This window comes from Chelonoidis abingdonii, chromosome 9, assembly GCF_003597395.2.
Source record: "Chelonoidis abingdonii isolate Lonesome George chromosome 9, CheloAbing_2.0, whole genome shotgun sequence".
Lineage (NCBI taxonomy): Eukaryota > Metazoa > Chordata > Testudines > Testudinidae > Chelonoidis > Chelonoidis abingdonii.
Genome location: NC_133777.1, coordinates 46,687,465 through 46,715,163, shown reverse-complemented (window position 1 = coordinate 46,715,163; position 27,699 = coordinate 46,687,465). Strand labels below are relative to the sequence as shown.

The 27,699-nt window shown below is 50.8% G+C and overlaps 1 protein-coding gene across 1 annotated transcript in view; it reads left to right on the top strand.

The window, feature by feature from the left end:
• LOC116836244 (uncharacterized) overlaps positions 1–27,699 on the top strand; it is a 36,337-nt gene that overhangs the window by 7,411 nt on the left and 1,227 nt on the right. The window contains exons 7-23 of the mRNA XM_075069085.1: positions 2,966–3,091; positions 3,993–4,118; positions 6,716–6,820; positions 7,116–7,304; positions 9,794–10,032; positions 10,678–10,906; positions 11,827–11,906; positions 13,275–13,371; positions 14,173–14,243; positions 14,944–15,007; positions 15,986–16,129; positions 17,293–17,372; positions 17,763–17,925; positions 18,520–18,561; positions 20,017–20,196; positions 21,136–21,209; positions 23,562–23,646. Of these exons, the coding sequence (XP_074925186.1) occupies positions 2,966–3,091; positions 3,993–4,118; positions 6,716–6,820; positions 7,116–7,304; positions 9,794–10,032; positions 10,678–10,906; positions 11,827–11,906; positions 13,275–13,371; positions 14,173–14,243; positions 14,944–15,007; positions 15,986–16,129; positions 17,293–17,372; positions 17,763–17,925; positions 18,520–18,561; positions 20,017–20,196; positions 21,136–21,209; positions 23,562–23,646 (2,094 nt within the window). The remainder of the gene's footprint in view (positions 1–2,965; positions 3,092–3,992; positions 4,119–6,715; positions 6,821–7,115; positions 7,305–9,793; positions 10,033–10,677; positions 10,907–11,826; positions 11,907–13,274; positions 13,372–14,172; positions 14,244–14,943; positions 15,008–15,985; positions 16,130–17,292; positions 17,373–17,762; positions 17,926–18,519; positions 18,562–20,016; positions 20,197–21,135; positions 21,210–23,561; positions 23,647–27,699) is intronic.

Genomic DNA, 27,699 nt, shown 5'->3' with positions numbered 1-27,699 from the left:
CCTTCCCTTCCAGATAGCTGGACAAAGAGTTTCCCTTTCTTTACTTCTGACTATCCGATGAACTAGTTTTAAAAGAACCCTTCAGCAAAATCAGTACCTTAGTAAGACATAAAATCCTTGTTATACCTAAAATCTTTGGAAACATATTTTTTTAAAGTTGGTGAAATTTCATAACCATGTCTCTTGTTATGGAGATCACACAAAGTAAATTACTGTTCCCTTTTTCTAAAAGCAATGAACATTGTTATGAACACACTAAACCTCTCTGATTAATTTAAAATAATGTCTTTGTTTCAGTGAGTTAAATATGTAGTAATCTGGAATGCTGGCTTAAGGTTTGAGTACATTTAAAATATAAATTCAGCTTAGAAATACTGATTAAGAAAAGGTAAAACAGAGCAGAGCTGCATCATGTATTCCATTATATGTAATGTTGTATTCAGCAGGACAGCTTACCCACCCTTACTACGAAGTTTTTGCAAATAAATCTCTGACAAACTTCAGGGCATATCAAAAAACCGGTGACTGACATTTTTATTCCCAAATTTTAGTGTTTTTAATTAGGTACTTTCTTCATGTCCATTCTGCATGAGGGAAAGGGTATGGGAGTCTCTGTGAGGAACTGTGACTCTCCGCCACCATGAGGCAGGCCGGGCATCTCATTATCCTTTGCTGTCTCGTCCCTCCTCCCCCTCCCCCACCAGGCTATGAGCTTGGGCTGCCATCCGGCATAGGGGCACCAGTTTAATAATACTGCTTAGGGCCCCATAAATCCTAAGGACGGCCCTGACTGCATGCACTAGGTTACAGCACTGCTACTAGACTGCAGTCCTTGGAATTTCACAGCAGAGGTTGCATGATTTTGGGGCAATGGGAAGACCAAAGGTTAATATTATGGAGCCTCACTCCCAAGGCCGGCTCCAGGCCACAGCGCGCCAAGTGCGTGCTTGGGGTGGCGCACCAAGGGGGGCGCTGTGCTGGTTGACGGGAGGGCGGCAGGCGACTCCAGTGGACCTCCCGCAGGTGTGCCTGCGGAGGGTCCGCTGGTCCCGCGGCTCCAGTGGAGCATCCACAGGCACGCCTGCGGGAGGTCCACCGGAGCCGCAGGACCACCAGACCCTCCACAGGGAAGCCTGCGGGAGGTCCACTGGAGCCGCGGGACCGACGAGCGGCAGAGCGCCCCCTGCGGCGTGCCGCCGTACTTGGGGTGCCAAAATTGCTAGAGCTGGCCCTGCTCACTCCCCTGCAGACACTCAGGGTAAATCTTCAGGGGCAGAGTGCAGGAGTTGCCATCCCATGTGCTCTGTTCTGGACTCTGCTGTGTGACTCTCCCTGTTTGCTCCTGGACTCAGGAGACTTGGAAATGTGCAGCTCCCGGCCAGCAAACCCACAACAAGGACAGATCTAATTAGAGGACACTCAGGAGCTAAATATAGCACAGGGCTAGGGGAGGAGGGGAGCGGTGACCTTCAGGCTCCCTGCTGTTAGTGGCCTGGGCAGATTATGAAAAGCCCTTGCTCCCATGGAGCAGTGGGACCAGCACTGTGATCAGAGCACAGAGGCTGAGGGCAGGCTGACCCTGGGTATTCCATGGGAAGGCAAAAAGAGCTGCTTGCCCTTCCAGGCCCGCTCTGCACACAGGCTAGGTACAATCCTAATCTCTGAGTGCAGGGAAGAGCAGGGACTACTCACCCTGTGCATGGCAGGGAGCAATCTAGAAAGGAGAGAGAGGGGACGGTGCTACAGCTCTCCTCCATCCACACTGGCTGGCTGGCTACAGAAAGGGGAACACTTTGAAGAGGTGGTGAATCAGGTGGACCCTTCCCCTCCTCCTTATATCTCAGGAATTGTGCCCCCCACTCCTCTCAGTAATCTTGCCCTGGAGAGTGCAGCTCCACACCACCCCCAAGGCCAGGCAGGGAGTAATTGGCACAGTCTGTCCCTTAAAGTGATAGGCACAACAATAATACTTCTAGCAGACAGACATGCTTGTTCTTTCTCACTTGGACACAGGCAAGAGCTGGTTGTATTAGCCATTACAGGCAGCACTTATTAGGGGCTGAGTCCTGTTCTGGTTAGCAGCATGGCTAACCCCATGTGTTCCAAAATCATGAGGCTGACTTAAAATTCATGGCTTTTTTTAAAGAAAACCCAACAGTACCTGGGTTCTTTCCCTTTACCTCCTGACTACAGAGCCTATGAGTAACACCTGGGTCAAATATTCCAGCTTTTCTCTGCAACTATGAGTGCAAGAAATGTACTTTTTTAAACAAAGGAAAGGTGGAATTCTCCTATAATAACATGAATCCAGCAGCTGGAGCTTTACGAAAAGCACCAGGTATTGTGAGACACAAGGTCAAATTGCGAGTTGGTCACACTAGGATTGTTCATGAGCCGAACCCGAGTCCTGCAAACAAGCATTTACCCAAGCACTTTCAGCCCGGGAAAGGGTGGGGGGAACGGTTCACAATCTGTTTGCACTGAGTAGGCAGTGCTAGCTATTTGTGAGGTGTGAATGGTCACCGTACTTGAATGGTATTTCTGCTGCCTGATTGGTTGACTGATCCTTTTTCAAATAGCAGAATGATGACCAGGGAATGTTTATGACATTTGTGCTAATGTTTGTAAAACGATCAGGATTTGTGAATATTTTCACCAATGCCTGGCAGTCCTGCAGATACCTGTTGAACATGACTGACTGTTTCACTAGAAGGAATGGGTTGGAGGCAGGATTCAGTGGGTGAGATTCTCTGGCCTGTGCTGTACAGGAAGTCAGATGAGATGATCATTCTGGTCTTTGCTGGCCTTAAAAATGTTTCTCCTTATGTGATTGCAGCGAACCAAGCTGGGTGGCTTTTACTCCCATAAATATCTGCAGATCAAGCTGTTCACTATGCACCCAGCTCTGTGCATGCTAGGGGGTGGTTCGTGACTTTGGTGCCTCATCCATTGTGCTGATTTGTAGGAGAAGGAGGAGCTGAACCGAGAAATGACAGCTCTTCAAGAAACCCTGAGTGATTACAAGGAGCACATGAAGGTTCTGGAAGCAGAACGGGATGAAATGACCCAGCAGCTGAACTCAGCCAAAGAGGTTAGTTCCTTGGTCCAATGTGTACAATCCCACTGTCACTGTCTAGGGATCTGTCTACACTGCAATAAAAAAACCCGTGGCACTGGGTCTCAGAGTCCAGCTCAACTGACTCACAAGGCTCAAGCTATGGGGCTAAAAATTGTGGTATAGACATTGGGGCTAGTGTTGGAGCCTGGGTTTGAGACCCTCCCCCAATGTGGGTTTCAGAGCCTGGGCTCTATCTCAAGCCCAAATGTCTACACTGCAATTTTTAGCCCCGCAGCCCAAGCCCCATGAGCCCAAATCAGCTGACCTGGGCTAGCTGTGGCCGTGCCACAGGTCTTCCGTTGCAGAGTGGGTGTACCCAAGGGGGCTGGAAAAGGATTCACTGCACTATTTAGGCACCAGTTGTAATGAGTCCATGAGCTCCAGAAAATAGACACAATTAGAAATATCACATATTGGATCTGGGACTGGATCCCTCACTCCTTCCGCTCCAAAAACACACGTGCTACTGCCTGGACTCAAAGCGATCACGTTTAAATTGTGTCTTGTCAGCAGGCCTGCAATGTACCAACTCACTCCAACACGCCAAGCCCGTACGTTACAATCTATGCTCTCACATGCTTCCTGTCCTGTCTGCTCACATCTGTGTCTTCACAGCACCCCACGCTCCTTAGGGACGGGTGAACCTCAAACCATGACGCTGCTTGAGCAGCTGCCCAACCCAATCACTGCAGAGTTCGTGGAAGCTATACAAATAGTTGCTCCCGCCCCTACCTGGGTGTCCAGACATTTGCTCCTCCCTTCTTCCAGCTTCTCTCCAGAGGAGAGATGGGGCATAGCTACCCCAGAAGTTCAGGCATGTAGATTCAGGTCATATCCCTACTTCAGAGGTTCCCTTGTTCCTTTTGCTCCCCAGGGGCAACAGCTGGCTTTCAGCCAGACCAGTGAGGCCAACCAGAGAGTGACAGACTCGCTCCAGGCGACAACAGCACTGCACAAGGAAATTGGCAGACTCCAAGCGGCTTACAGCAGCACCAGCCGGGTATGGGGATGGAGGAAATGTGTGGGTCTGAGTAACGAACAGCCTGTGATTGAGCTCCCATTGGCAGCATGTAGAACAAGGTCTCCCCTTGTAGTACTGGCTGGTGCACCATGAGAACAAGAAGGACAACCTGTTCTCTTCGTGGACGCCTGTACTGGTGCACACTTGAGTGTGTGAGTATGGGTGTGATGCGTATCTGTGTCTGATAGGGGTGCCGTGCAATGGAGTGACTAGTGTACACATGCACTATGGGGCTCCTTACTGGCTGGAAAGTCAGACACGTTTAAGCACTCAGGGCTCTTTTTCCCTCTTGCGGCTGACCCAAGAAGAGGCTAAACTGGCAAGTGCTCCAGGAGTGCACTTATGGAGCAGAAGGCCCAGATTTCGGTTTCTTGCGCTGCAGGGCTGTGGTCTGGCTGGCAATTGGGGTGGCTGCGTTTTCTATTCTGCTCTGTTCTGTGTAGGCTTTTATTCACTGTAGTGTCTGAGCGCCTTCCAGTAATGCAATGTGACTACACATCTGTCATGTGCTGGTTATTCACTTATCCTCTCCCCAGAGGGAGAAGCATGTGGATTGCAGAGTCTTGTTTTGGTAGGGTTCTTGTTCATTTATTTGTTTGTTTGGGGTCTTTTGTTAAATAGACCTGTGCTCTGTGTTCATATCAGAGAAGGCAGGTCAAAGAAATGTGCCCTGCACTTGGAGTGGAAAGTGGTGAGGTTGGGGATGGTTCTTAGTTCCTGGGGGAAATCATTCCCCTGTCTTGGATCACCCCCGGAGAAGGTTCTGTCTCCTGCACAGTTGAGCTTGACCCATTGTTACGTGCCTGAGTGCTCTGCAAGGACGAGGCCCACACACACAGTGAGTTATTTGGCTTTAATGAAGGTAAAGTGACACATCCGGAACGGGGACCCTGGGCGTTGCTGTCACTTAGGCGGGGAACCCAGCACCGAAGCTCAGCTCGGCCTGGGTCGGAGTCCAAAGGCGGACCGGGAGCATACAGCTATATATACACAATACAAAAGCAACTCATACATATGCAAAAAGGGACTTCCCACAGGCTATGTCCGCCCTTTGGCCTAAGGCCATACAAACTGGTTTCAACCAGTTAAAAGCAAGTTATAACTGGCATGCTATGTCCTACAATGACCGGCCACTTAGCAAGCAGGGGCTTTTCACAAGGCTGCCGAGAAAGCGGAGACACCCTAGCTAGGCCGTGACACAGTCTTCCGCAGTCCCCTACACCCATTTTGCTGAAAGTTCCACTGTGCTGGAGGAGCGAACACAATCTTTGGCCAGGAACTGTAAAAGGTCTTTTTGATACCCTGGGCGCAGGCCACAGAACACTTTGAAGATAAGGACTGAGACCTTCAACTTGCTTTGAAGAGAGCATGTGCCAGGTGTGATGTGCTTATGGTAGCCTGTGTTGCTGAGGCGATAAGCTGCAGCATTCTGTACTAGTTGGAGTTTCCTAAGTGCTGAAGGTTTCACGTCCAGGGACATAGCACTGCTGTAGGCCAGCTGAGAGGTGATGAAAGTATGAGCAACTGAGGCCAGGATGGGGCAGAGTCTCCTAGCCAACCAGAGATGGTAGAATGCATTACTCATGGCAGCTGCAATGTGAGAGCTCAGCGTCAGCAAGGAATCCAAGAGTACTCCTACAATATGCACTGAATTGACCAACTGTGGGCGTGAATCTTCAAGCAAAGGAGACTGCTCCGTGACTGCAAACTCCTCAAAATACTCTCTTCTGCCCATCAACATCACCTTTGCTTTGCTTGGCTCAGCATCAGCCAGCGGTTCTTCATCCATGAGATGATCTCATCCAAGCACTGGGCCATCTTGTGGTGGTTGTGTGGTCATATGTGGTGAAGGGTGGGTAGAGCTGTGTGTCATCTGCATGTTGCTGGCACTTTAGTCCATGTCATTGGGCCAATTCACCTACTGGCTGCATGCAGATATTGACAAGGACCAGAGAGAACTGATTCTTGTGGAGGCTCACAAGGGTCTAGTGGTTGTGATGTAGTTTGCCATCACTACTCTTTGGGTGCATCCCTCCAGGAAGAGCTCAAACCATTTTAATGCATTACCCTAGACTCCTGCCAACTCTGTCAGGCTAGACAGCAGCATCTCATGGTCAGCAGTGTCAGACACTGCGGAGAGGTCCAGGAGAATGAGAATGGATGTCTGGATTCTATCAATTGACAGGAGGAGATCATCCATCCGTGCCACTAAAACAGTTTCAGTTCTGTGTCCTGGCCTGAATCCGGATTGTGCTGTATCTAGAACATTAGGTTCAGTTAGATGTGCTCGTAGCTGGCCTTTAGCTAGCTTCTCTGTGAGCTTCCTCAGGAATGCGGGGTTTGATGCTTGGGCGATAGTTGGCTAGAACTGAAGTATCCAATTGGCTGGACTGTTGAGTGTTAGAAGGAAGACAAAAGATTCCTTTGTGAATGAGGCCTTGGCTATTTGGCTTAGGCTATTTGCCCCAGTTGTTTGTGGCTTTCTCTCACATGCCAGGAAGGGTTCACAGATCAGTTACAGTCTCTATAAATATGATTTGTTTTTTCTCATCCTGATGTGTAATGTTCCTGGGCAGGAGAAGGAGCTGCTGTCTTCCAAGGTGGCCAGGCTGGAGGAGAGAGTATCTGAGCTCACCATGAAGCTGAAGCCTGCCCTGGCCAACAGGGAGAGGTTCCTAAAGGTATTGTGTGGGCACAGGCAAATGAGAGAGAGAGAGAGGACAGGGGGTGGTGGGGAAGAGAGGCAATGGCACAAGAGGAGGAATGGAGTGGGAGAAAGAAGAGGAGGAAACTTAAGATACCCTGGTAACGAATTCAGCTTGGGTGGACAGAGATGAGAGAGAGGAGGAATGGTGAGTGGTCCCTCTATCTGTATAGGCAGTGACTTTCACCAGTTTCATCTGTGCTGGGGAATCCAGATCAGCCCCGGGTGCAGATGGGCCATTGGGAAAGGTGACTGTGCTACTTGGCTTTCAGGAGAAAGTGGAGCTGCACCAGCAGGTGCAGGATCTTACCCTACAGTTGGAACACGCACAGTGGAGCCGAGAGGGATTCAACAGCCAAGTCTCAGACCTCCACCTGGAGCTGGTGAATGCCGAGGCCCAGGCCAACCACCAGGACCAGGAGAAGGTCCTGATGAAGGAGGAACTGGTGACTCTCAGACAGGTGACTCCTTGAGTGACTCTCTGTGCTGGACCTAGGGGGAGGCGAGTAGACTCTGCGGGCATCACCCACCGACCCCGCTCTGTGAGCACTGCCTCCAAACCCCACCCTTCTCAGTGAAATGAGGGCCCTGGGGCCCCAGCCCCTTAAAAGCCAGTAATAAGCTGCTTTACTGAAGTGGGTTTCCAAGATGCTCCCTCCATTCTCATATTCCCAACCACTTGCCCTACCCCACCACCCACCCTAGTTGCAGGTACAGTATTGGCTTGTGTGTGTGCCCACCACCACCCTCTGCTAGGGGACTGTAGATCTTCTTCTCTCCAACAGTCCCCTCTACTAGCTGAACTAGCAGTGAGGTGCTTGGAGCCAGATGCCTTCAGCTCCTGTCTCCTCATGATATTCTTGTCATCTATCCGCTGCAGCTTGGTGCCCAGACTAGACTTTCCAGGAACTGGAGTGAAGCCCAGAGATTCTATTTTGAGCTGATGGAAAAGACCTAGCATTTGTAGGGCTTTCAAGCGATTAAAAAAATTAATCACGATTAATGGTGCAATTAAAAAAATTCATTGTGATCAATGGTGCAATTAAAAAATTCATTGTGATTAATTGCACTGTTAAACAATCATAGAATACCATTTATTTAAATATTTTTGGATGTTTTTCTACATTTTCAACTATATTGATTTCAGTTACAATACAGAATACAAAGTGTACACTTTTTATTATTATTTTTGATTCCAGATATTTGCACAATAGATGTGATAAACAAAAGAAATAGTATTTTTCAATTCACCTCATACAAGTACTGTAATGCAATCTCTTTGTCGTGAAAGTGCAATTCACAAAGGTAGAATTATGTACAAAAAAACTGCATTCAAAAATAAAACATGTAAAACTTTAGAGCCTACAAGTCCACTCAGTCCTACTTCTTGTTCAGCCTGTCACTCAGACAAACAAGTTTGGTTACAATATGCAGGAGATAATGCTGCCCACTTCTTGTTTACAATGTCACCTGAAAGAAAGAACAGGCGTTCGCATGGCATTGGTGTAGCCGGCTTCACAAGATAATTACATGCCAGATGCGCCAAAGACTCATATGTCCCTTCATCTTGAACCACCATTCCAGAGGACATGCATCCATGCTCATGATGGGTTCTGCTCTATAACGATCCAAAGCAGTGTGGACTGACGCATGTTCACTTTCATCATCTGAGTCAGATGCCACCAACAGAAGGCTGATTTTCTTTTTTGGTGGTTCGGGTTGTGTAGTTTCTGCATCAGAGTGTTGCTCTTTTAAAACTTCTGAAAGCATGCTCCACACCTCATCCCTCTCAGATTTTGGAAGGCACTTCAGATTCTTAAACCTTGGGTCAAGTGCTGTAGCTATCTTTAGAAATCTCACATTGTCAAATCTGCAGCAAAAGTGTTCTTAAAATGAACATGTGCTGGGTCATCATCTGAGACTGCTATAATGCAAAATACATGGCAAAATATGGGTAAAACAGAGCAGGAGACATACTGTTCTCCCCCAAGGAGTTCAGTCAAAACTTAATTAACGCATTATCTTTTTCACGGTGTCATCAGCCTGGAAGCATGTCCTCTGGAATGGTGGCCGAAGCATGAAAGGGCATACAAATGTTTAGCACAGGGTTGGCAACCTTTGGCACGCGGCTCATCAGGGTAAGCACCTTGGCTGGCCAGGCTGATTTGTTTACCTGCCGCATCCACAGGTTCTGCCGATCGTGGCTTCCACTGGCCACGGTTCGCCGCTCCAGGCCAATGGGGGCAGCGAGAAGTGGCATGGGCCAAGGGATGTGCAGGCCACCGCTTCCCGCTACCCCCATTGGCCTGGGACATTGCTTGTTTTTGAGTGCAGTTCTGTAATAAAAAAAAACCCTGCATTTGTAAGTTGCCTTTTCACACTAAAAAGATGATTGCATTAAGGTACTTGTATTAGGCGAATTGAAAAACACTATTTCTTTTGTTTATCATTTTTATAGTGAAAATATTTCTAATAAAAATAATAAAATAAAGTGAGCACTGTCCACTTTGTATTCTGTGTTGTAATTTAAATCAATATATTTGAAAATGTAGAAAAACATCCCAGAATATTTAATACATTTCAATTGGGATTCTATTAACAGTGCAATTAAAACTACAATGAATTGTGATTCATTTTGTTAATTGCTATTAATTTTTTTGAGTTAACTGCATGAGTTAACTGAGTTAACTGTGATTAATCGACAGCCCTAAGAACTTGTAACCTGAACAGAGCCTTCTCATGGGTGGGACATGCCGGACCTCCTCATGTCTTTGAGCTGAGCTGATCGGTCTACTTCTGTAGGTCATTTGGTGTCAGATGGATCTCATGGACCAAGGTCCTTGCCATCTCATCATACACGGCTTCTAGATTTCACTTGCTATCCTGTGCATGGACATCACTGCAGTGAATTAGGCCAAGTCTCAGCTATGCACATGGGTTCCCGCTGCAGGTAAATGAGCAGCTCTCCTCTGAACTGGGTCAGAGCCACCAGAGACTGGAGACCTCCCTGGATCAGCTCCAACACCTGGAGGCTGAGAAGAAGATCCTGACCCATAGGATCCAGGCCCTGGAGACTGAGCGCATGCAGCTGCTGGGTGAACAGGAGGCGCTGAAGTCAGAAATGCAGAGGGATCCTGGAGGCCAAGGGACTGATGTGGCAGCTCTTCAAACGACCTGCGAAGGGCTCAGGTACCTGAATATTGGGAGCAGGAAAGGTAGGAGACAGGGATGGAGAGGCACAAGGGAAGAGAATGCATCCCCTAGCTGAGCTCTTCATGCTGCTTCTCTGCTCCTGCATCAGGACTGGGAGGATTAAGGGTCAGAAGCCAGGATGGGAAGTCCTTCAGTCCAGCAGCTCATCCTGGCTGTTAAATAATCTGTAATCCGATGAACTGGCTTCTCTTTGCTGCAGTCCAGCCCAAAGCCGCTGGGTGCTTTCTGGTGCCTTTCATGCAGCCTGTATCCCATAGGCTGCCCAAAGCGAAATGATTCCAGGTGGCAGCACATGGTACAGATGGCAGAAAGGATGCTGGATGGGGAGTTCCATTGGCTCCTTGGGTCAGTGGGGAGGGGACAGTGGAGAGGTGAAGGAGGTTTCCCACTGGGATTTGGTGATGGAGGTAGGGAGAGGGAGGGAGGGAGGCTGTTCCAGGCAGCTGCAGAGGGGAAGTCTCTCTCACCAGCTGCGCTGAGCTGATATGGAGGGCCAAGGAGATTGCAGAGGTGGGACAGGGGAGCAGGTCTGTGTGGAAGACTGGGTAGGAGAAGCCCATGCAGCATCACTGGGTGCATTAGCCAGGCCCAGCACTTTGCAGCACTCATGCTGTCTTGCAGGGCATCACAGTCCCTGTTGCAGGCGGACAAGGAAGCCCTGCAGGCTCGCTGCATGGAGCTGGAGGCTGCCCTGCGGCACAAGCAGGAGGAGTTGTGTGGCCAGCTCGCAGAGCAGCAGCAGGTCTCCCAGCACTGGAAGGACAGATGGAACCAGGCGGACATGGCCCTAAAAACCAAAGAGGAGGAACTGGAGCAGGCACATATGGCGCGTCAGAGCTTGTCTGCCAAGGTGGGACATGGGCAGTGAGCCCTATGCCAGTTGCTGTCTCTCTGCCCCACCTGGCAGCCTTGGGATTACACCATCTTTCCGCCCCTGCCCAGTTCTGCACTCAGCCACTCAAGTCTCCTTTTTTGTTCTCTCCTCCACGCCCCAGCTAGTAGATCACTGAGCTCAGGAGCTAGGCGCTGCAAGCTCCTTGGTTCTAATCCCATGTCTCCCACCAAGTCAGCATGTGACTTTGGGCAAGTTACCTCCCTTCCATCTGCCTCAGTTTCCCCATCTGTACAACAGGGAGAAGGACACCTCCCTCATACCGGCGGTGGGAAGGTTATATATAGATCCACACACTCTTTGCACCAGTTTAACTACTGTGATTTTAATTTGATCTAGCTAGACCAGTGCAAGTTTTCTAGTTTAGACAAGATTTTTGAAGTGAGATGCTCAGAACCCAATGGTCAATACCCCCACCCAGCCCACCAGCAAAATCCATTGATTATATGTCAGCTTTGTACTGAGCTTCATCCTGATGTGCCCTTGAATGTAGCTAGCAAGATGGCCAGCTCCTGGGTCCCAAGGCGAGGAGCCCCTTTGATATACCTAGACCCGGCTGGAAAAGGAACACAAAAATCACATGACTTTCTTTTTCTGGTTTCTGAAATTTCTGAATTTTTCCAACCAGCTCTAGAAATACCTGAGATTGACAGGAAGGTGGGGGATGGGGTGGTTCCTTTGTCTGTCTTCTGAAGGCTTGTTATCTGCTAACATTGTGTCTGTGGCAGTGGATTTCAAGGCTTGCTCCTTCATTGGGGATTCCTGGCATGTCCCTGGGCTCTCCTGTACCCTTTTCCTCCTGCGGCGTCCCTAGGCGCTGGCAGGGGATCCTAGCACTGCTTAGTCAGGCCTAACTGTCCTTCCCATGTGCCTTTCAGCATACTGAGCTCTTGGAAGACTGCGAGCTGCTCCAGGTGGATGTGGAGGAGCTGGCCGAGCTGAGAGGCACAGTGTGCAGGTAAGGGGTGCATAGTCTCGCCCCCCAGCTGTTTTTTCCATAGGTCCTTTTGTCTTGCTGCTCTGATCCCTGCATTTATCCCCTTTCCTTTCCAGCTAGGGCCACCCTGTGATGTGGTTTCCTCTCTCTTATCAGAAGGTTGTTTTTCCATTGTCCCCTCTAGTGTTTTTCAGACACACCATCCTGGGTGCCTTAGCATGGGGGAGCCACCTTAACAATGAACTGGAGCCTTCCTTGCATACTTCCCAATCCCTCCCCACTTGCCTGCAGGCTGCGGCTTTCTCTGGGCTCCACATACAGAGAGAGGCGGGCAGAACTCCTTAGCAAACCCTTTTTCTCTAGATCCATTGCAGAGGAATCTTGGACTCCTTTGGGCAAATGCAGGTGCGGTGTAAGCAGGCACAGCTCGCTGGCGTAAATGGAGTTGTGCCTACTTACCTGACACTGCAGCTGCATTTGGCCAGTGGAGTTCTCTCCCTGACGTGGCACCAGCACAGACTTGGCGCTTGATTCTGTTCCCACGGACTTCAATACTGGGGTAGCCATAGCCGGGTGAACCTCTCCCTGCCTAGGCTCTATTACAGACTGTGCCGCTCCCGGTGAACGGCAGTCTCCTGCCCACATGACACAGCCTAGCAAAGGCTTCACCCTGCGTCCCTGGTTCTGCATTAGCAGAGTCACAGCTGCATCAGCCCAGGGACACAGCCGCTGGTGCCAGGAAGTCTCCAGTAAGGCTGGCACGCTGTGTCCACATACACACCCAGGGTCTAGTTTCAGACTTGGGTGTCCAGGTCTGGGATTGGGAGTTCAGACTGGCACCGAGGTGCTGAAAATGGACATGAGTGTATGTGCCAGCCTTAGGTCCCAGATACCCAAACTTGGGAGGAAAGAGGGGGAGGATGGAAAGGTAGTGCAAAGCTCGCTGGGTCCCAGCCCAGCTGCCCCACTCTACACAGGGCTGCCTGTGCTTCTGGCCCATAATGCTCTCGTCTTCCATTCATTAGAGGGCAGTGGGGTCCCTACCCCCAAGGGGCTCATCCACCACTGCCTGGCACTGCAGTGTGGGTGTGCTGCCCCATTCTGATCAGGCAATGTTTGACCCTTTGTTTGCCCCCACTTTGCACAGGTGTGAATGACTCCCCAAGGCTCAGGACAATGGAGATTTGGGCCCCTGCAAGCCACTGAATCCAGCTGAGTCCGGGCTCTGAGAGGGGAGCCATGGCGCTCTTGGTGGGACTTTCCAAAGCCCCTAAGTGACTTCAGATCATACATCCCAGGCAAAGTCAATGGGATTTGTGCTCCTGAGTCCCATCAGGCATTTTGAAAATCTCATCCCAGTGTAAATTTACACCCCTTTTTATCCTCTAGCCTGAAGGAAGAAAACAGAGACTTAATGAGACAGCTGACGGAGCAGCAACAGGCCACCCAGCTGCTGCAGCTACAGCAAGAGCTGGCTACAAACACAGTAAGCAACAGAGAGATGTATGTGCCCTTTCCCTCCTCTGGGGAGAACTCCTAGATGCGTTGGTTCGAAGGCCAGAAGGGATCATTCTGACCATCCAGTCTGACCCTCTGCATAGCCCAGCCCGGAGACTCTCACCTAATAGCCAGTTGTTCTGCTCCTCTCTCTCCCTCTCATCTCCCCCGTCCTGGACACAGTGTCCAATGGTACATCTGGGTGCCCACAGTGCTGCAGAGACACCAGCCAACCCCTGCCTCCCTTTTATTTTCATCTCCCTGCTGTACGCTGCACACAGTGTCATATCTCACCGCTTGATCCAGGGACATAAGTCACAGCCGTTAATCAGAGCAGGCTGGAATGAGGAGCAGAGTTCTGGCTGAAGCCCTGGCACTTCCCGTTTCATACTCCCTCTTTAACATCTGACTCAGTCATAGCAAAACAGGTCAATGGCTGTTCAGGGCAGCTCCAAAAGCCAGGGTTCAGCCTCAGCGCCATTGTAGGGGATGAAAGAGGTCTTTGGGTAAATACAGGCTGCTGTTCTGGCCAGTTCCAAGCCTGGGGGCAGGTGGGTTCTGGGGAGGTGAATGATTGGTTGATAACAAAGATGGAACCAAGCAAAGGACATCATGGACTCACTGTGATAGATCCTAGCTCTCCATGTGCCACCCACCCCCAAACACACAAAAGGAAGGCAGTTGCTGTGGGACAGGTGGATTTGTTAAGGTGGGGAAGGTGCCAAATCGGGAATAAGGGAAGCCAACAACTCAGGTTACTCGAAAAACGTCTTATATTTGTTCCTTCCAGTCTGTACTGGGATCAGGCTCAGAGAGGACTTCAGAACAAGAGGCCCTTTACAAAGAGATCCAGGAAACCCAGTGAGTTCTTGCGTCTCCTGTCATGCTACAGAACTACTAGATTGACTGGCTGGGAAGTCACTGGCAGGTGATGAGAGGGAGATTTCTTGCTTGGAAGGTAGTAGGGAACAGCTGTTCTTGTTAACTGAATGGTTCATCCGTCATCCTGTTGGAGGCAGTTACAAGCCAGAACTTCCCTGTTGTGTAAAACCATAGGAAGACTCTAACAGTGAGAGATCTTGGGTCCCTCAATGCTACCCACTAGGCCAGAAGTGTAGGGTGATGGGCTGTCTAGTCAATGCAGGCATCTGCCTCTTCTCCAGGCTCCTGGAAACCTATTTTACTCCTGCTGGTCACAGAGTTGCTGACTTTGGATCCTGGTGCTCACAGAGTTGACCAGACTTTCTGTTTAGGCTCCTGGGCCATGGTTTAGGACAGCCCCTTATTAACTGGCACACAAGTAGCAATCTACCCCCAGCTCTAACGTGTGAAATGCTAGCTGTCCTGAACCACTGAATTCAGCAGCAAAACTCCATTGGGTTGTCATTGCCAAACCAAAAAGACCGGGGCTGAGATCCTGTTTAAGACACCGGAGATTTATTGGTTTACTTCTTGGCTATCTGTCCCTTTCTCAGATTGGCTTCCAGGGGGCCAAGCCCCCTTGTGGAAATCTCTAGTTCTCTGGAATATAACTGGGTTCCCTGCATTTGTTTCTTGTTAGCGGCAGGATAAAGAGGCTGGAGAATGAAAAAGCTGAGATGAAGTCCGAGATCAGGAAGCTGAAGGTAGGAGTGGCTTTGTTCCTATCTCCATATGCCCGATTTGTGGCAGGGACGCATGATGGTTTCAGTTACAGTCTTGGGAGCCTGGTGTAAATCTTTTCTGCTCCCTAGAAGCCCAGGGAAATATCTCCTGCTGGGATCTGGCTCCATTACAGGGATACATTACAATTAGGCCATGCATTCACGTGTCATTTCTACCCTCAGTCCATCTGGAGCACCCTCTCTTAGTGCCGGCTTTCATGATACCCTGGCATGATGGAGACTTTCAGGTGACCCTTTAGTGCACTAGGTCCTCCCCTCCAGGAATGACATCCTTGTGGATACTCAGGCTCCTGTACGCTCTGCAACACCTGCCCTTTAGGGGTCCCACTGTCATGTCTTAAGAGCAGATGGAGGTGGTGCTTTTGCTATGGCATGCAACCCCCTTGGCCTCCATCTTAGCTCCTCCCTCCCCCACCTTGACTTTCCTTTTCCAAAGGTATTTTGAATGAGATTCCGCCTTGGGGTGGATTTCTCTACAGTCTGCCAGTCCCTAACCTACAGCAAAGTGTTTCCATTTATTATTAAATTGGGGTGCCGAGGAGCCCCAGTCATGACCCAGGACCCCATTGGGGTAGGCGCTGTACAAACACAGAACCAAGAGATGGTCCTGCCCCCAAAAAGCTTATGACCTAAATAATTAGTGACTGAATTGTATGTGTAAACATCTGTATCATAATTCTGCTCCTCAGCCCTCAGAGCACATTGGCAGTGGGGAATGCGGTGGACACAAAAGGGGTAGTTCCTCCCTTGGCTCTGATCCCCCATCTATTCTTTTCCAGCCTTGAGATCTGCCGGGTGTGTTGTAACAATTGCCTGTTAGCCAGGGGCCAGCCATGCTGCTGTGATCCGCGTGCACTGGTATCCCACCAAGCATGGCTTTCTGGGAGGGTGGGCATCGGGAAAGTTCATACACATCATGCTTTCTTTCCCCTCTGGCAGCTGGATGGCGCTTCCGTCCTGCGGATTGAACTGGACGCCTGTAAGCAGGAGCTGGAGCTGGAAAAAAGCCGCAGTCAGGCTCTGAATGGCAAAGTGCAGCTGCTGCAGTCCCGGCACTGGGACAATGTTGCTCCACCACATGAGGTTGGTACCACTGTAGGTTTCTCTGGGGCAGGCCTGGGTATTGTACCCACATCTGTGCCAGGATCCCTATTGAGCTATTTTCTATTGCTTGGTGCTGCAACCTCCGTAATTCTCAAGTGACAGCACGGTGACTCCATAGCAATTTCATTGTACGTTTAAATACCCTTCATTTTAATTGTGCTCCTCAGCCCTTATAGCATCCAGCCTACATGGGGCTGATCCAGCTGTGTCTCTGAACTGGCCTGGAACTTTAGTATCCCATGACCATTGTTGCTTTTCCACCTATTCTGTTCAGTGATTGTACTGGAGCAGCGCAGAGTTGTGTGCACATCTGTGCTTTGAATTTTGGCTGAATTTTGGCCTGCACTCTGCTTAGCTACCAGTCAGGTGACAGTAACAGGATTCAAGCTCAGCACTTACTGCTCTGACTACAGAAGCCTCTGTCTGTTGAGCTAAAGAGATAACGCTGTTCATTCAGCTGGTAGAAAGGACTGTTACAGACGTGCCAACTCATCCTTCCTTGGTAGAGGGCAATGGTACACGTCTAGTATATCAGACACTGTCTAGCTTAGGCCCCGATCCTGCAGTAGACTCCATAGTCACAGATCTTCCTGCCCCTGTCTACTGCGCAGGCCTGTGATAGCAGATTCTGATGCGAGATCAGGGCTTTAACCACTTCCTGGGCGTGATCATCTGGTTTAGAAATGCCATGGAAATTGGGACCTGCAGTGTCCCTGTCCAGTCTAGCTCTAGCTGTGAGCTGCAGATACCCTAAGAACGCATCTAAAGAATTAACAGATACTTAACAATAGTAGCCAAGAAGTCAGGGCTTGTGGCTAAAGCACAACCCCAACAGTTAGGACACCTGGGTTCTGTTCCTGGCTCATTCACTGACTTGCTCTGTGACCGTGGGCAAGTCGCGGCACCTCTTTGTGCCTCAGTTTCCTTTCTGGTAAACTGGGGTTAATGATACTGACCAACCCCACTAGGGAGCAGTGGGGCTTTGAGGTCACTGGCTGGGAGGTGATGTTGATGTGTTTCCGCTGCAGTGGGAGTCCAGATTCAGCCACCTCTTTGCAGAGGACAAGGTGTGAGCTGTGCACCAGGGAGCAACAGGTCTGAGCTGCTGTTGCCTAGGTGACATCTCTGTGTGTATTTTCCAGCAGATCAAGTTCCCAACAGCCTCCAATACCACAGCAACATCTGGCTTAGAGATGGATTGTCCTGTGTCCTCTCCAAGAAGGTGAGCACCACAGCATGGTTTGTGAGTCCATCAGTCCCATCCTACATGCTGCTCTGACATACCCATACTCACTATGCCACATATCTAGCAGCACATCCGACTGTCTTACCCACCCCATTCTCCAGGCAGCATGTTACCCATGGCCTGCCTTGCGGGATGGCCATCCTGCAGCCTGAAAAGGGGAACAGGAAAAGGGAGACCTGGAAGGAAAGCAAACATGGATCAGACTTTTATCTGTTTTGGGGCTCTTAAAGTGATGATCGCAGCCCCTGGGGGAGTCGGAGGACACCCTAGACAATGCTGTAGAGCAGAATGAAGGTCCTTCCAGGGACTCTGCTGAAATGAGGACCATGTCCACTGATGGTGAATGGTGTCTGCTTTGTATCTCAGTTTTCAGATGTCCAGTCCTCAAGGAGAGCCGTTGGCCCTGGAGAGTCCCCAGGGCTTGATGGCCTCAGGGGGCCTGTCTGAGGTGGAAAGCCTGAAGCAGAAGCTCCAGAAGGAGACTGCATCCCGGCAGGAAAAGGAGGCGCTGATCTGCACTCTGAGAGAGGTGCGGGCTGGATGTGTACTTTACAGCTGTTGTGTGTAGACACAGAGGAGGTGATGGAGGGGGAGGCTAGGAATCCCAGAGTGCTCTGCAGAGGACAGGATGGGTATCATGGAGTGTGTGGTCCCTTCCTGCTGATGAGTGCCTCCTAGGGAAGAATCTCTGGGCCAGATTCTACTCTTATGCCAGGGTGAATTCACAGGCAGTGGAGTTGCTCTGGGCTCATACTGGCTAATGGAGAGCGCAGTCTGTTCCCATGTGACTAAGGAACTTCTCCTAACTATGGGGTTCAGGGGGTTCTGCAGAGCCCAACGACAGAAAACTAGGAGTGAGACACTGAGCAGAGGATAGTTACACAAAGGAAATACAGAGATTCCCCCACTGTGGGGATGTGCCAGGACGGGACAAGTCTCAGGGCATGGTGGGGATGAATATGTGCACCCCTGCAGGGGATGCCAAGAGATAAGGACATGTGAAAATGAACCACGCACCTTCCAGGAGAAGAAAGTCCCTGCATGCAGACCTGGGAACAGCATGAGGAGGGCACCTGGGAAGAGAATGAGCAGGGAGACTAAATCTCCTTTCTTTTACTGCTAGGAATTAGAAGAACTGAAACTAAAGCAGCCAGGAGACATCAAGGTGAGAGGATCTACCCTGACGTCTTAACAGTTAGAGTGACTTGGTACAAGGTACAACTGCAGCCATGCCAGTGGTGTTCAGTAACTCATCTTGGCAGGGGTGGCCTGTGGACTCTCAGAGCAGCCAGTTCTAGGGGCCTGATGCCCCAGCTGAATGAAGCACTTACGAATGTGCTTGATTTAAAGCCTGCGGAGTCACGTAGATTTACACTGGCTGAGGATCTGGCCCTGGAGCATTTTGTCCTTGGTCTGTTGTTTTCCTTAGTCTGAAATAAACAAGCACTTGTTTTGCTCTGTGAGTCTGGCAGAAATGTGGTGCTCTGCTTGAGGCTCTTATCTGCTCCTCAGTACTGTTGTCTCTGAGCACCTTGTCATCTTCAATATATTGCTCTTCCCAGCCCCCTGTGTGGTTGGACAGTGCTGTTACCCTGTCGTACAGCCAGGGTGCAGAGAGGCTGAGTGATGTGCCCAGGGTCACACCAGAAGGTCTATGCTAGAATAAGGAATTGATCCCAGCTCTTTCAAGTCCTAACCCCTGGGTGACCCTGCCTCTCCAATGGGGAAGAATGACAGGGTCCTGGGAAATGGAAGGTGTTGAAATAAATGGAAAATATTATTAGATGAATATAGTCACTGTTAACCCAAGAATATGGTGACAATGGCCATAATAATCACACCCAGTGTAGAGCCTCCCTCTGTTTCCCAAACAAGCCAGGAAACATGCAGAAGGTTCGAGAGGGGGCTTAATCCTGGAACAAGCTGCGTCCACTTCTCTCTGTCAGGAATACGCTGCATTTCAAGGGTCTGAGTGTTATTCTGTGTGGCACATAGCTTTTTTCCCACAAGAGTCCAGCATTTAGGCCACCATTTGGTTGAGCATTTTGGACTCTGACCTTCCAAGAGGCAGCATGCCAGCCCAGGAGATCTCATTGTACAATCAAGGCCAGTACATTTGGGTGGGTCTCAGACTCGGCCCTGGGAACTTTTGGGAGAGTTCTATGAGGGTCGAAGGTTTTGCTTGGACATGAATTCCATGACTGATCCATGCCTGGCATTGTGTCAGGACCCATGGACAGTTTGTGGGTGAGATACCCACCCTCACCTTCCACTGGCATCACTTCTCCTGGGTGTTGGCATGTAATGAGTATTGTTGGGAACTATGGTGACCCATTGACAATACTTCATAGGCTCACGCTGGCTTTTGTGGACATCTGTAGCTAACACCTGAAGTTGGTTGCGTCCCACAGCCGGGGCTGGTATAGGATCTGGTGTGCGGCAATATCTGCTGCATGATTGTGGCTAGAACAGCCTGTTGAGATCAGGGAATGCATCTGGTTGTATATTACATCTATTTCTAAAGTACCTATCACTGTCATATCTGGAATCTCTTTCATAAATGTGCTTGGAAATGGAATACCCCCCCAATGGCGTCTGACTCTCTGCTCCTCCTCCACAGCTTGTTGGCAGAGGGGTCCAATGCCAGTTTTTCTCTCTCATGCTTCAGGCCTCCCTGGAGGAAGTAGACACAGAGTTAGTGCTGGTCCGAGAAGAGCTGCAGAAGGTTTGGGGCATGCTGAAAACACGTGATATGGCACTGGAAGAACAACGGCTGGAGTTAGAATTGTCCAGGAGCCAGGTACCAAACTTGTCTGAACGTCCTGCAGAGACATGCTGGGTTATTATACTATTATTTGTATTCCAGGAGCAGTTAGGGGCCCCAGATGAGATCAAGGCCCTGTTGTGCTAGGCACTGTACAAACACAGAGGATATGTTTACACTGCAATCAGGAGGTGTGATTGCAGCATGCCTGAGCTAGCTTGGATGGAGCCACTCACTAAAAATAGCAGTGTAGCCTTGGCAGTGATGGCACAGGCTGCCTTAGTTCTTAACTGATCAGGACTGTACACAGGCTGCAATTACACCTCCCAAATGCAGCGTAGACACAGCCAGAGTGAGAGACTTCCCCTGATCTAAAGAGCATCCAGTCAAAACAGACAAGCCAGACAAAGGATGGGATGAGAAGGGAAGTGACTTGCACATGGTCACTCCATTGACCAGCCTAGTCTCCTGAGTCCCAGGACAATTCCCTGTCCATGGAACCAGGCTGCCTCTCCCCTCAGATGGACTCATCTCAAAGTAGTGTGTGTTTCTGTGCCTGTACGTCTCCATTGGTTGGATCAGCTCCCGTTAGTGGTTCCCCAGAGTTCACTGCACATGCCTGGCAGGTGGCTGGATTAGTCCCTGGCTGTTTGTGGAGATCTACCTCAACCCCAGTCTGAGCTGCCTACCCCCTTTTCTTGGACATTAGCAAATTAGATTCACCAGCAAAGAGCCCTACTCTGGTGTCAGGTAGGTGACTCCCTGGGGTAAGACTACAGCCCAGAACCAGCCATTGTAGTGCCTGTGAATAAGGAACACCAGCAGCGATACCACAGGGCTTGTCTGCGCTAGTTCCTCATCTGGGGTAACTCAAATAGCCCTTGCATAAGTAGCTAGCAGACAGCAGGTGCAGCTGATGATGAAGTAGGTGACTTCACTGAGTAATGCTAACCTGCATCCTCTGTCTATTGCCAGTACACTGAATGCAGCTCAGAGAAGCTGAGACTGGAACAACTCGTCGCCTCTCTGGAGCACCAGCTGGCAGAGAGGTACGGAGCTAGCAAGGATTCAGTCCTAGGGCAGTACTGAGCTGTGGGTGCTCCATATGCCGTCCCCATTAAGAAAACCCCAGGGGAGGCTGTGCTGTCTCCACTGCATGGCACAACTCCCCTACCGTGTAACTTTAAAAGGTATGGGCCAGAATCATCCCTGGTGTGACTCCAGTGGAGCTGCACTGGGAATGAGCCTGGCCCTGTCTGTGAATGGAACAGCCATGGCAGGCTTCCACCAAGACCTGCAATGTTATGAGGTGGTGAGTGCAAATCCAGACCTGTCCCCTCTAACGTGGCTCCAGGTAGACCAAAGCTCTGCTCCACTAGCCTTTGGGACATCCCTAGGAGACACATCGCCCCCATGTGGAAAGTGGAGATGCACGTGGGAAAGAAACAGTGTATTGCTTCTCAGGTGGGCATTTCTGTGCCTCTGCCTGGCTGCTGCAATCACCTCATTTATAGCAGTGGCAGCAGAGGGGGCCCAATGCCAGGGCCAGTGACCTACAGAGAGATCCGGGTCCAGCATTCTGAAAGAGGGGGGCAGTTTGGGTCAAGAGTTTTGGTTCAAACCCATCTCTAGCAAGCTACTATCTCTGCTGCGTCGAACCTCGCTCCGGCCACCAGAGAGAGGGATCGTGCTAGTTATTAAAGGGAAATATTTCTCTTGGGCACGTGTCAGAAACTACCTAGATGCCGCAATGTGTGGCAGCCAGCATTGCCTGCTCCAGAGTCAGCACTGGGAATGCCAAGAACCAGGCGTGTGAGGCACTTCTGGCTCAGGAGGCAAGTTCTCTTTAGACCCACAAGCCAAAAGCTGGAGCTGGGCCATATCCCTAAGACGTTCACCAGCTGGGGTCAGCACACCCGGATCCCAAGCTGTCTCTAATACAGTGATAACGTAGGTAGCTGCAGCTGAGTCATCTATTGGGGCCCAGGTGCCCATCCTGTGCCAGGAGGGTGGTTTATTAAAAACCTGGTTATAAAGCAAGCCCTTCCACCATGGCGTGAAGGCTGCCACAGGCAGGTTCTGGTAGGCTCCCCACATGGAAGCCCAGTGCTAGAAGAGCAACTGAGAGCCAGTGCTTAACTGCTGCACTAGGGTGGAGCTGGGCCCCAGGTCTTCCAGAGCAGAAGAGATGGGAACTGGTGGGACCCCTTGGAAACTAGATTGATAGGGCCCCTTTCAGCCAGAAGAGCCAGGCTGAGGGCTGGATGGTGGCCCCATGTTAGGAGTGGGATGGGCCAGGGAGAGGGGGAGGTAGGGTGACCAGATGTCCCAATTTTATAGGGACAGTACTGGTCTTTGGAGCTTTTTCTTACATAGGCACCTATTACCCTCCACCCCCTGACCCAATTTTTCACACTTGCTATCTGGTCACCCTAGGGGGAGGAGCAAACTAGGCCCTGCCCCTTTGGGAGAGGATAGCACCAGCCATGGCACTAGATCCTTGCACTGGCCTGGGTCATGTTGTGCAGTGGGGAAAGCTGTGGGAGAGGGCAGGGATGGGCTTTCCCTGCAAGATGCCCCTCACAAAGTGTTGTCCTGACTTTTCCATCAGGCTCCTCTCTCCACCCTTAGTGTGGGGAGTCTCCCTAGGGATCTGCTAAAGGCCCCTGTCTCTCTCTATTAGCTCCAGGATATGTCACCTTTCTCTGCTCCTGGGAGAGCTGAACTGCCAGCACTTCTCTCTTCTGGAGACCCCCTCTAGCCTCGGTGGGGGGGCCTCAGGCTGGACTAACTTGCCTGCATAATCCCTGTAGGTTTCCAAGGGGAGCATCAGCTCCACCCTGTCTACCCACCCCTCTCCACATGCCCTGCCTGGGTGGAGGGACAGGGCAGGGATGCTGCTGCAGGAGTGGCTGATGTTCTCCCGTTGCTCATAGGACCGGTGCATGGGAGTCCTTCTGTGCACTGATCTCTGGGGCACAATCTGACCCCCCAAGCACAGAGTCTCGTGGTGTGCAGCCCCCCATGCAGACTCTTCCTCCCATGCTACCTACACCGCAGTCTGGCCCTGCATGTGCATGGGCTCATGTTACCCACCTCTGTTTAACAGGGAGCAGGTTGGTTACCAGTGGGAGGAGCACCCCCCCTTATAGGATCTCAATCTCCCTGCTTGGGGCTCCGCTCAGTACTCTTGAGCCATGAAGCCATATGGGACCATGTGCAGCTGTGACAAGAGCAGCGTGAGTTACATGCGACTGGAACCTCTCAAGACATGACAGACCCCCCAGGTCCATGGTCACAGACTTTGCCACATAAAAGATGGTGCAACAGTGGGTGGGGTGGAGGGTGGAGGCTCTTCCAGACAACAGCAGTTTCACTAAAGGAGGGACTTGTGTCCACAGAGAACAGGCCTTGAGGCACCTTCAACAAGCAAGTGAGATGGAAAAAAACAAGCTGGAGATTCAAGCCTCTTCATTAGAGCTGAAGGTAACACCTGAGAAAGCTGTGTGTCCGTGTGTCCCCTCCATGCAAGGGCACTCCAAGGAAAGGCTCATATGATTTTGTGTAGGGGTGTCACTAAATTCGCACTGTGATCTTCCTTTCCAGCTAGGGCAAAATCTTCCTTTCCAGCTCTATCTTACCCCATTCGCACAACAGCCTCACACTATGGCCAGGATTTTCCAGAGAACTCTGTGGCAGGCTGGATTTTTGGGTGCCTGGCCCCGACAAGTGGGGCCAGATTTCCAAAAGAATCCAGCAGCCAGTGTGCACCCAAGAACACATGGCCCTGACTCTGAACAGCACACTCGGGAAATCTGTTCAGAACCTCAGTCCTCTGGAACATTGTGGCCATTGTGTGAAGCTCTTGGGATGATGATAGAGGACGGGGCTGGAGAGAACCTCTTGTGCTGGAGACTATCCTTTGTGCAGCAGCACAGATGTGTCCTAGGCCTATGTCTCCTCTAGTCTGCCCCATCTCCATGACAGCCCTGGGCAAGTTAATCCAAACTGTCTAACTGCCCTAACACTCTCCGGCTGCTACTACTTGTTACATGGAGTGGGGAGGATACTGGGGCGGGTTGCGCATCGGAGAGGATACCCAGGCAGGCTGGGGAGTTGTTGGGGGGGAAAGATACCAGGACGGGCTGGGGAGTGGTTGGAGGGGGGGAAGGATACCCAGGCAGGCTGGGAAGTGTTTGAGGAGAGAGTGGGGAAGGATACCCGGGCAGGCTGGGGAGTTGTTGGGGGGGAAGGATACCAGGACGGGCTGGGGAGTGGTTGGGAGGTGGGGGAAGGATACGCAGGCAGGCTGGGGAGTGGTTGGGGGCAGAGGGGGGAAGGATACCTGGGCAGGCTGGGGAGTGGCTAATTCCTTCCATGTGCACACTGTCTACCCACCGCCTGCCTGCCATTCTCCTCAGTATATTATTTTCTACTGCCTGTATCTTCTTTTCTCCCATCTCCGTAAGACCTACTGTTTCCAAACCAGAGAGCAGGCAGGGACAGACACACGCAGCGTACACGTCTCATTTCAATTTGTGCCTTAACTGTTGATCCCACAGTAGTGCTGCCACCCATGCACATTGCTCTTTTAATTCACCAGCCCTCTCCCCAGTGGCACTAACGTGAGCAGGGGAATGGTCCCGCTATTGCGGGGAACTTTCCTGGCTTATACACTACCCCGGTGAAATGGGCTAGCAAAAGGATCTGAGTCCTCGCTCCCACTCCCTTTACCCAGAGGCCTCCCTGACCTAGAGGGCTCCCCTTCCACTCTCCTATGTGGCAGAGTCCTTGTAACCCCAACAAGGGTGGGCCCAGGATTCCTGGGGGACTCAACCCCCCCACCTTGTCATGGTCACTTAGGGCAGGGGCTTGGGTGTCCCCACTCTGAGGTGCTCTCTGTGCACTGGACACTTCCCTGACCCACTGATCATTGCCTAGAGTTCAAAGCAAATACAATGTATTAAAGAGCAATCAATTTAAAAAAAAATAAGGAAAGAATGGGAAAGGTGAAAGGAAAACCTGTCACCCGGCTCTGTGGCACGGGGACATCACAACCAGCCCTGGCTGGACTGTCAGGTCAGTTCACACCTCATTCCTCACACGTCCCAGGCCCCTGCCCAGGCCCTGGCTGTGCTGCAGGGATGCTGCGGGTCGGACACTTGCTCTGGCAGTGGTCACACGCCTTCAGGCTCTAGTTGGCATGACCCTTCCCCCCAGTGTCACCCACCACCCCCCATCGGGGTTACCAACCCCCCCCCCAAGTCTGGCCTGCAGGGCCTCTTGGCTGGGGGTGTCTCCCTGCACTGGGCCCTCTGCCCAGGGTCCCCCTCGCTCTCCGCAGCTGCTCACTGCACCCAGCTCCGGACTGCTCCAGCTCCAGCCCCGGCCCCAGCCCCAGCCCCAGCCTCAGCCCCAGTTACACTCTGCCTCGGCACTGCCGCTGCTCTGTACCCAGCAACCTGGGCTGCTCCTCTGGCCCCTCAGGCTCCTGCTCTCTCCTTAGCTCAGCCCCTCTGGCCAGGCAGCTCCAGCTCACACAGAGGATGGGACTCCCTGACTCCCTCATTGGCCTACCTGCCTCGTCAATCAGGCTGACCTGGGGCATTGGCCTCTCCCCATTGCCCCTGGGGACTGTCAGTCTCAGGGTCCTGATTTCTCATCACCCTTTCTAAAAAGCCTCACTAAGTTCCAGTGAGGGTCCAGCAGTCACCTTACACTCACAGAACACAAGTACACAAATTCTTTCTTCTGATTCAGCTTCTCTCCTAAAACATCAACCAACAGCTCTTCTTCCACCGTTCCTGCCTGCATAACTCCAGTTCCCTTTGTGTTTCCCCATGGGCTACAAACACAGATGCCCACTCTGCTACCGTATTTATCAAGCTAAAAGACAAGGCAGACAAAGAGAAATAGACCCACCGTTGCCCTGTCTCCCATGAGGGGCTAAAGACCTATCTCCCCTCTGGCTGGAGCAAATGCTGCAAATTAGCCTCCACACTCCCCTGAGTTGGTCAGAAACAGAGAGAAAAGTAGAGAATGAAGCAGAAAGACTGGGTAGTGGTTAGAGCACCAGCCTGGGCTTGGGCGAGATGGGTACAGTTCTGCCCTCTGCCTCAGTCTCCTGTGGGACCGTGGGCAAGTCACTTAGGGCCAGATTTCCAGAAGTATCTAGTTACCCAATGCAGCTAGGTGCCCAGTGGGATTTTCAAAAGCCTATTGGCATTGTTAGGTGCCTAAATACCTTTGAAAACCAGCCCTTAATTTCTCTAGTCCAGCCCTCCAAAGGCAGTTAGGTGCCTAAATACTTTGAGGATCTGGCCCTTTGACCCTCTGCTACCCATCTGTATAATGGGGTTGATAGCTCTGTGCTGCCCCCTAGAGGTGTGTGAGGATAATACATGAAGATTCAGGAGGCACTCAGCTCCTGTGGTGCGGGGAGTCAGGGCAGTGCCTAAGAGAGACAGATACAACAGCAAGACACACAAACACCATGGACTGCATCACTCGACTGGCCCTAAACGTGGTAACAAAGCACCGCAGGGCACATCCCCTTATCAGAACGTCGCTCAGTCAGGTTGCTGCTGGCCACCTAGCAAAGCTACACCCTCTTTGGGACACCCACTCCCCAGCCTCAGCCCGGGTCAGTCTTGCCTACTGCTTAGCCCATGAGGTATCCAGATGTAGTGATGCTCCAAGCTTAAAGGTCTTTCTGGGCCTCAGGGTACAACATAGCTAATGCCACTCCTTTTCTCCTGCACTGTAGCTGGATGGTCTCATTGATCTGTCACATCTTTGGGGCAGGGACTGGCTCTAGTACAGTGCCAGGCACAATGGGGCTCTGATTGCGCATGGGGCCTCTCAGCGGAACCGTGATACAATAGTAGCTAAGTTAGTAACACCATGGTGATGGGACAGTTCTGAGACCTTCTGGGAGATCTAGAGAAATTGCCCTTTCCAGGAAGACATGGAACAGCCCCTGTCATAAACAGATAGCTAAAGGTTACTGTTTCTTTTACCTCTAAAGGGTTAACAAAGGGAACCAAACACCTGACCAGAGGACCAATCAGGAAACCGGATTTTTCAAACCAGGAGGAATTTTGGGTGTGTGCCTTGTCTTTGTCCCTGTGCTCTCTCGGCTCTGGAGAGTGATCTCTACTCCAGGCTTTAAATCTGTTCCCCAGTTGTAAGTACAGTATAAGACAATATAGGTTTTATATTGTTTTGTATTTACAGTGTGTAGTTGCTGAATTTTTAAATTGTATCTTTTGAATAAGCTGTTTATTCATTTGTTTCTTTTAAGCCAATGACCCTGTAATTGTCACCTGAACAGAGAACATTTATGTCTTTTTCTTTCTTTTTATATAAAGCTTTCTTTAAAACTTGTTGATTTTCTTTTCTAGTTGAGGCTCAAGGGATAGGAGTCTCGTGCCAGGATACAGCTTTCTCAGGGAATTGGTGGAGAGAAGAAAACAGGGGGGAAAGGAAAATCTCTTTGTGTTAGAGTTACAAGCTTAAATTTGTATAGCCTCTGGGTGG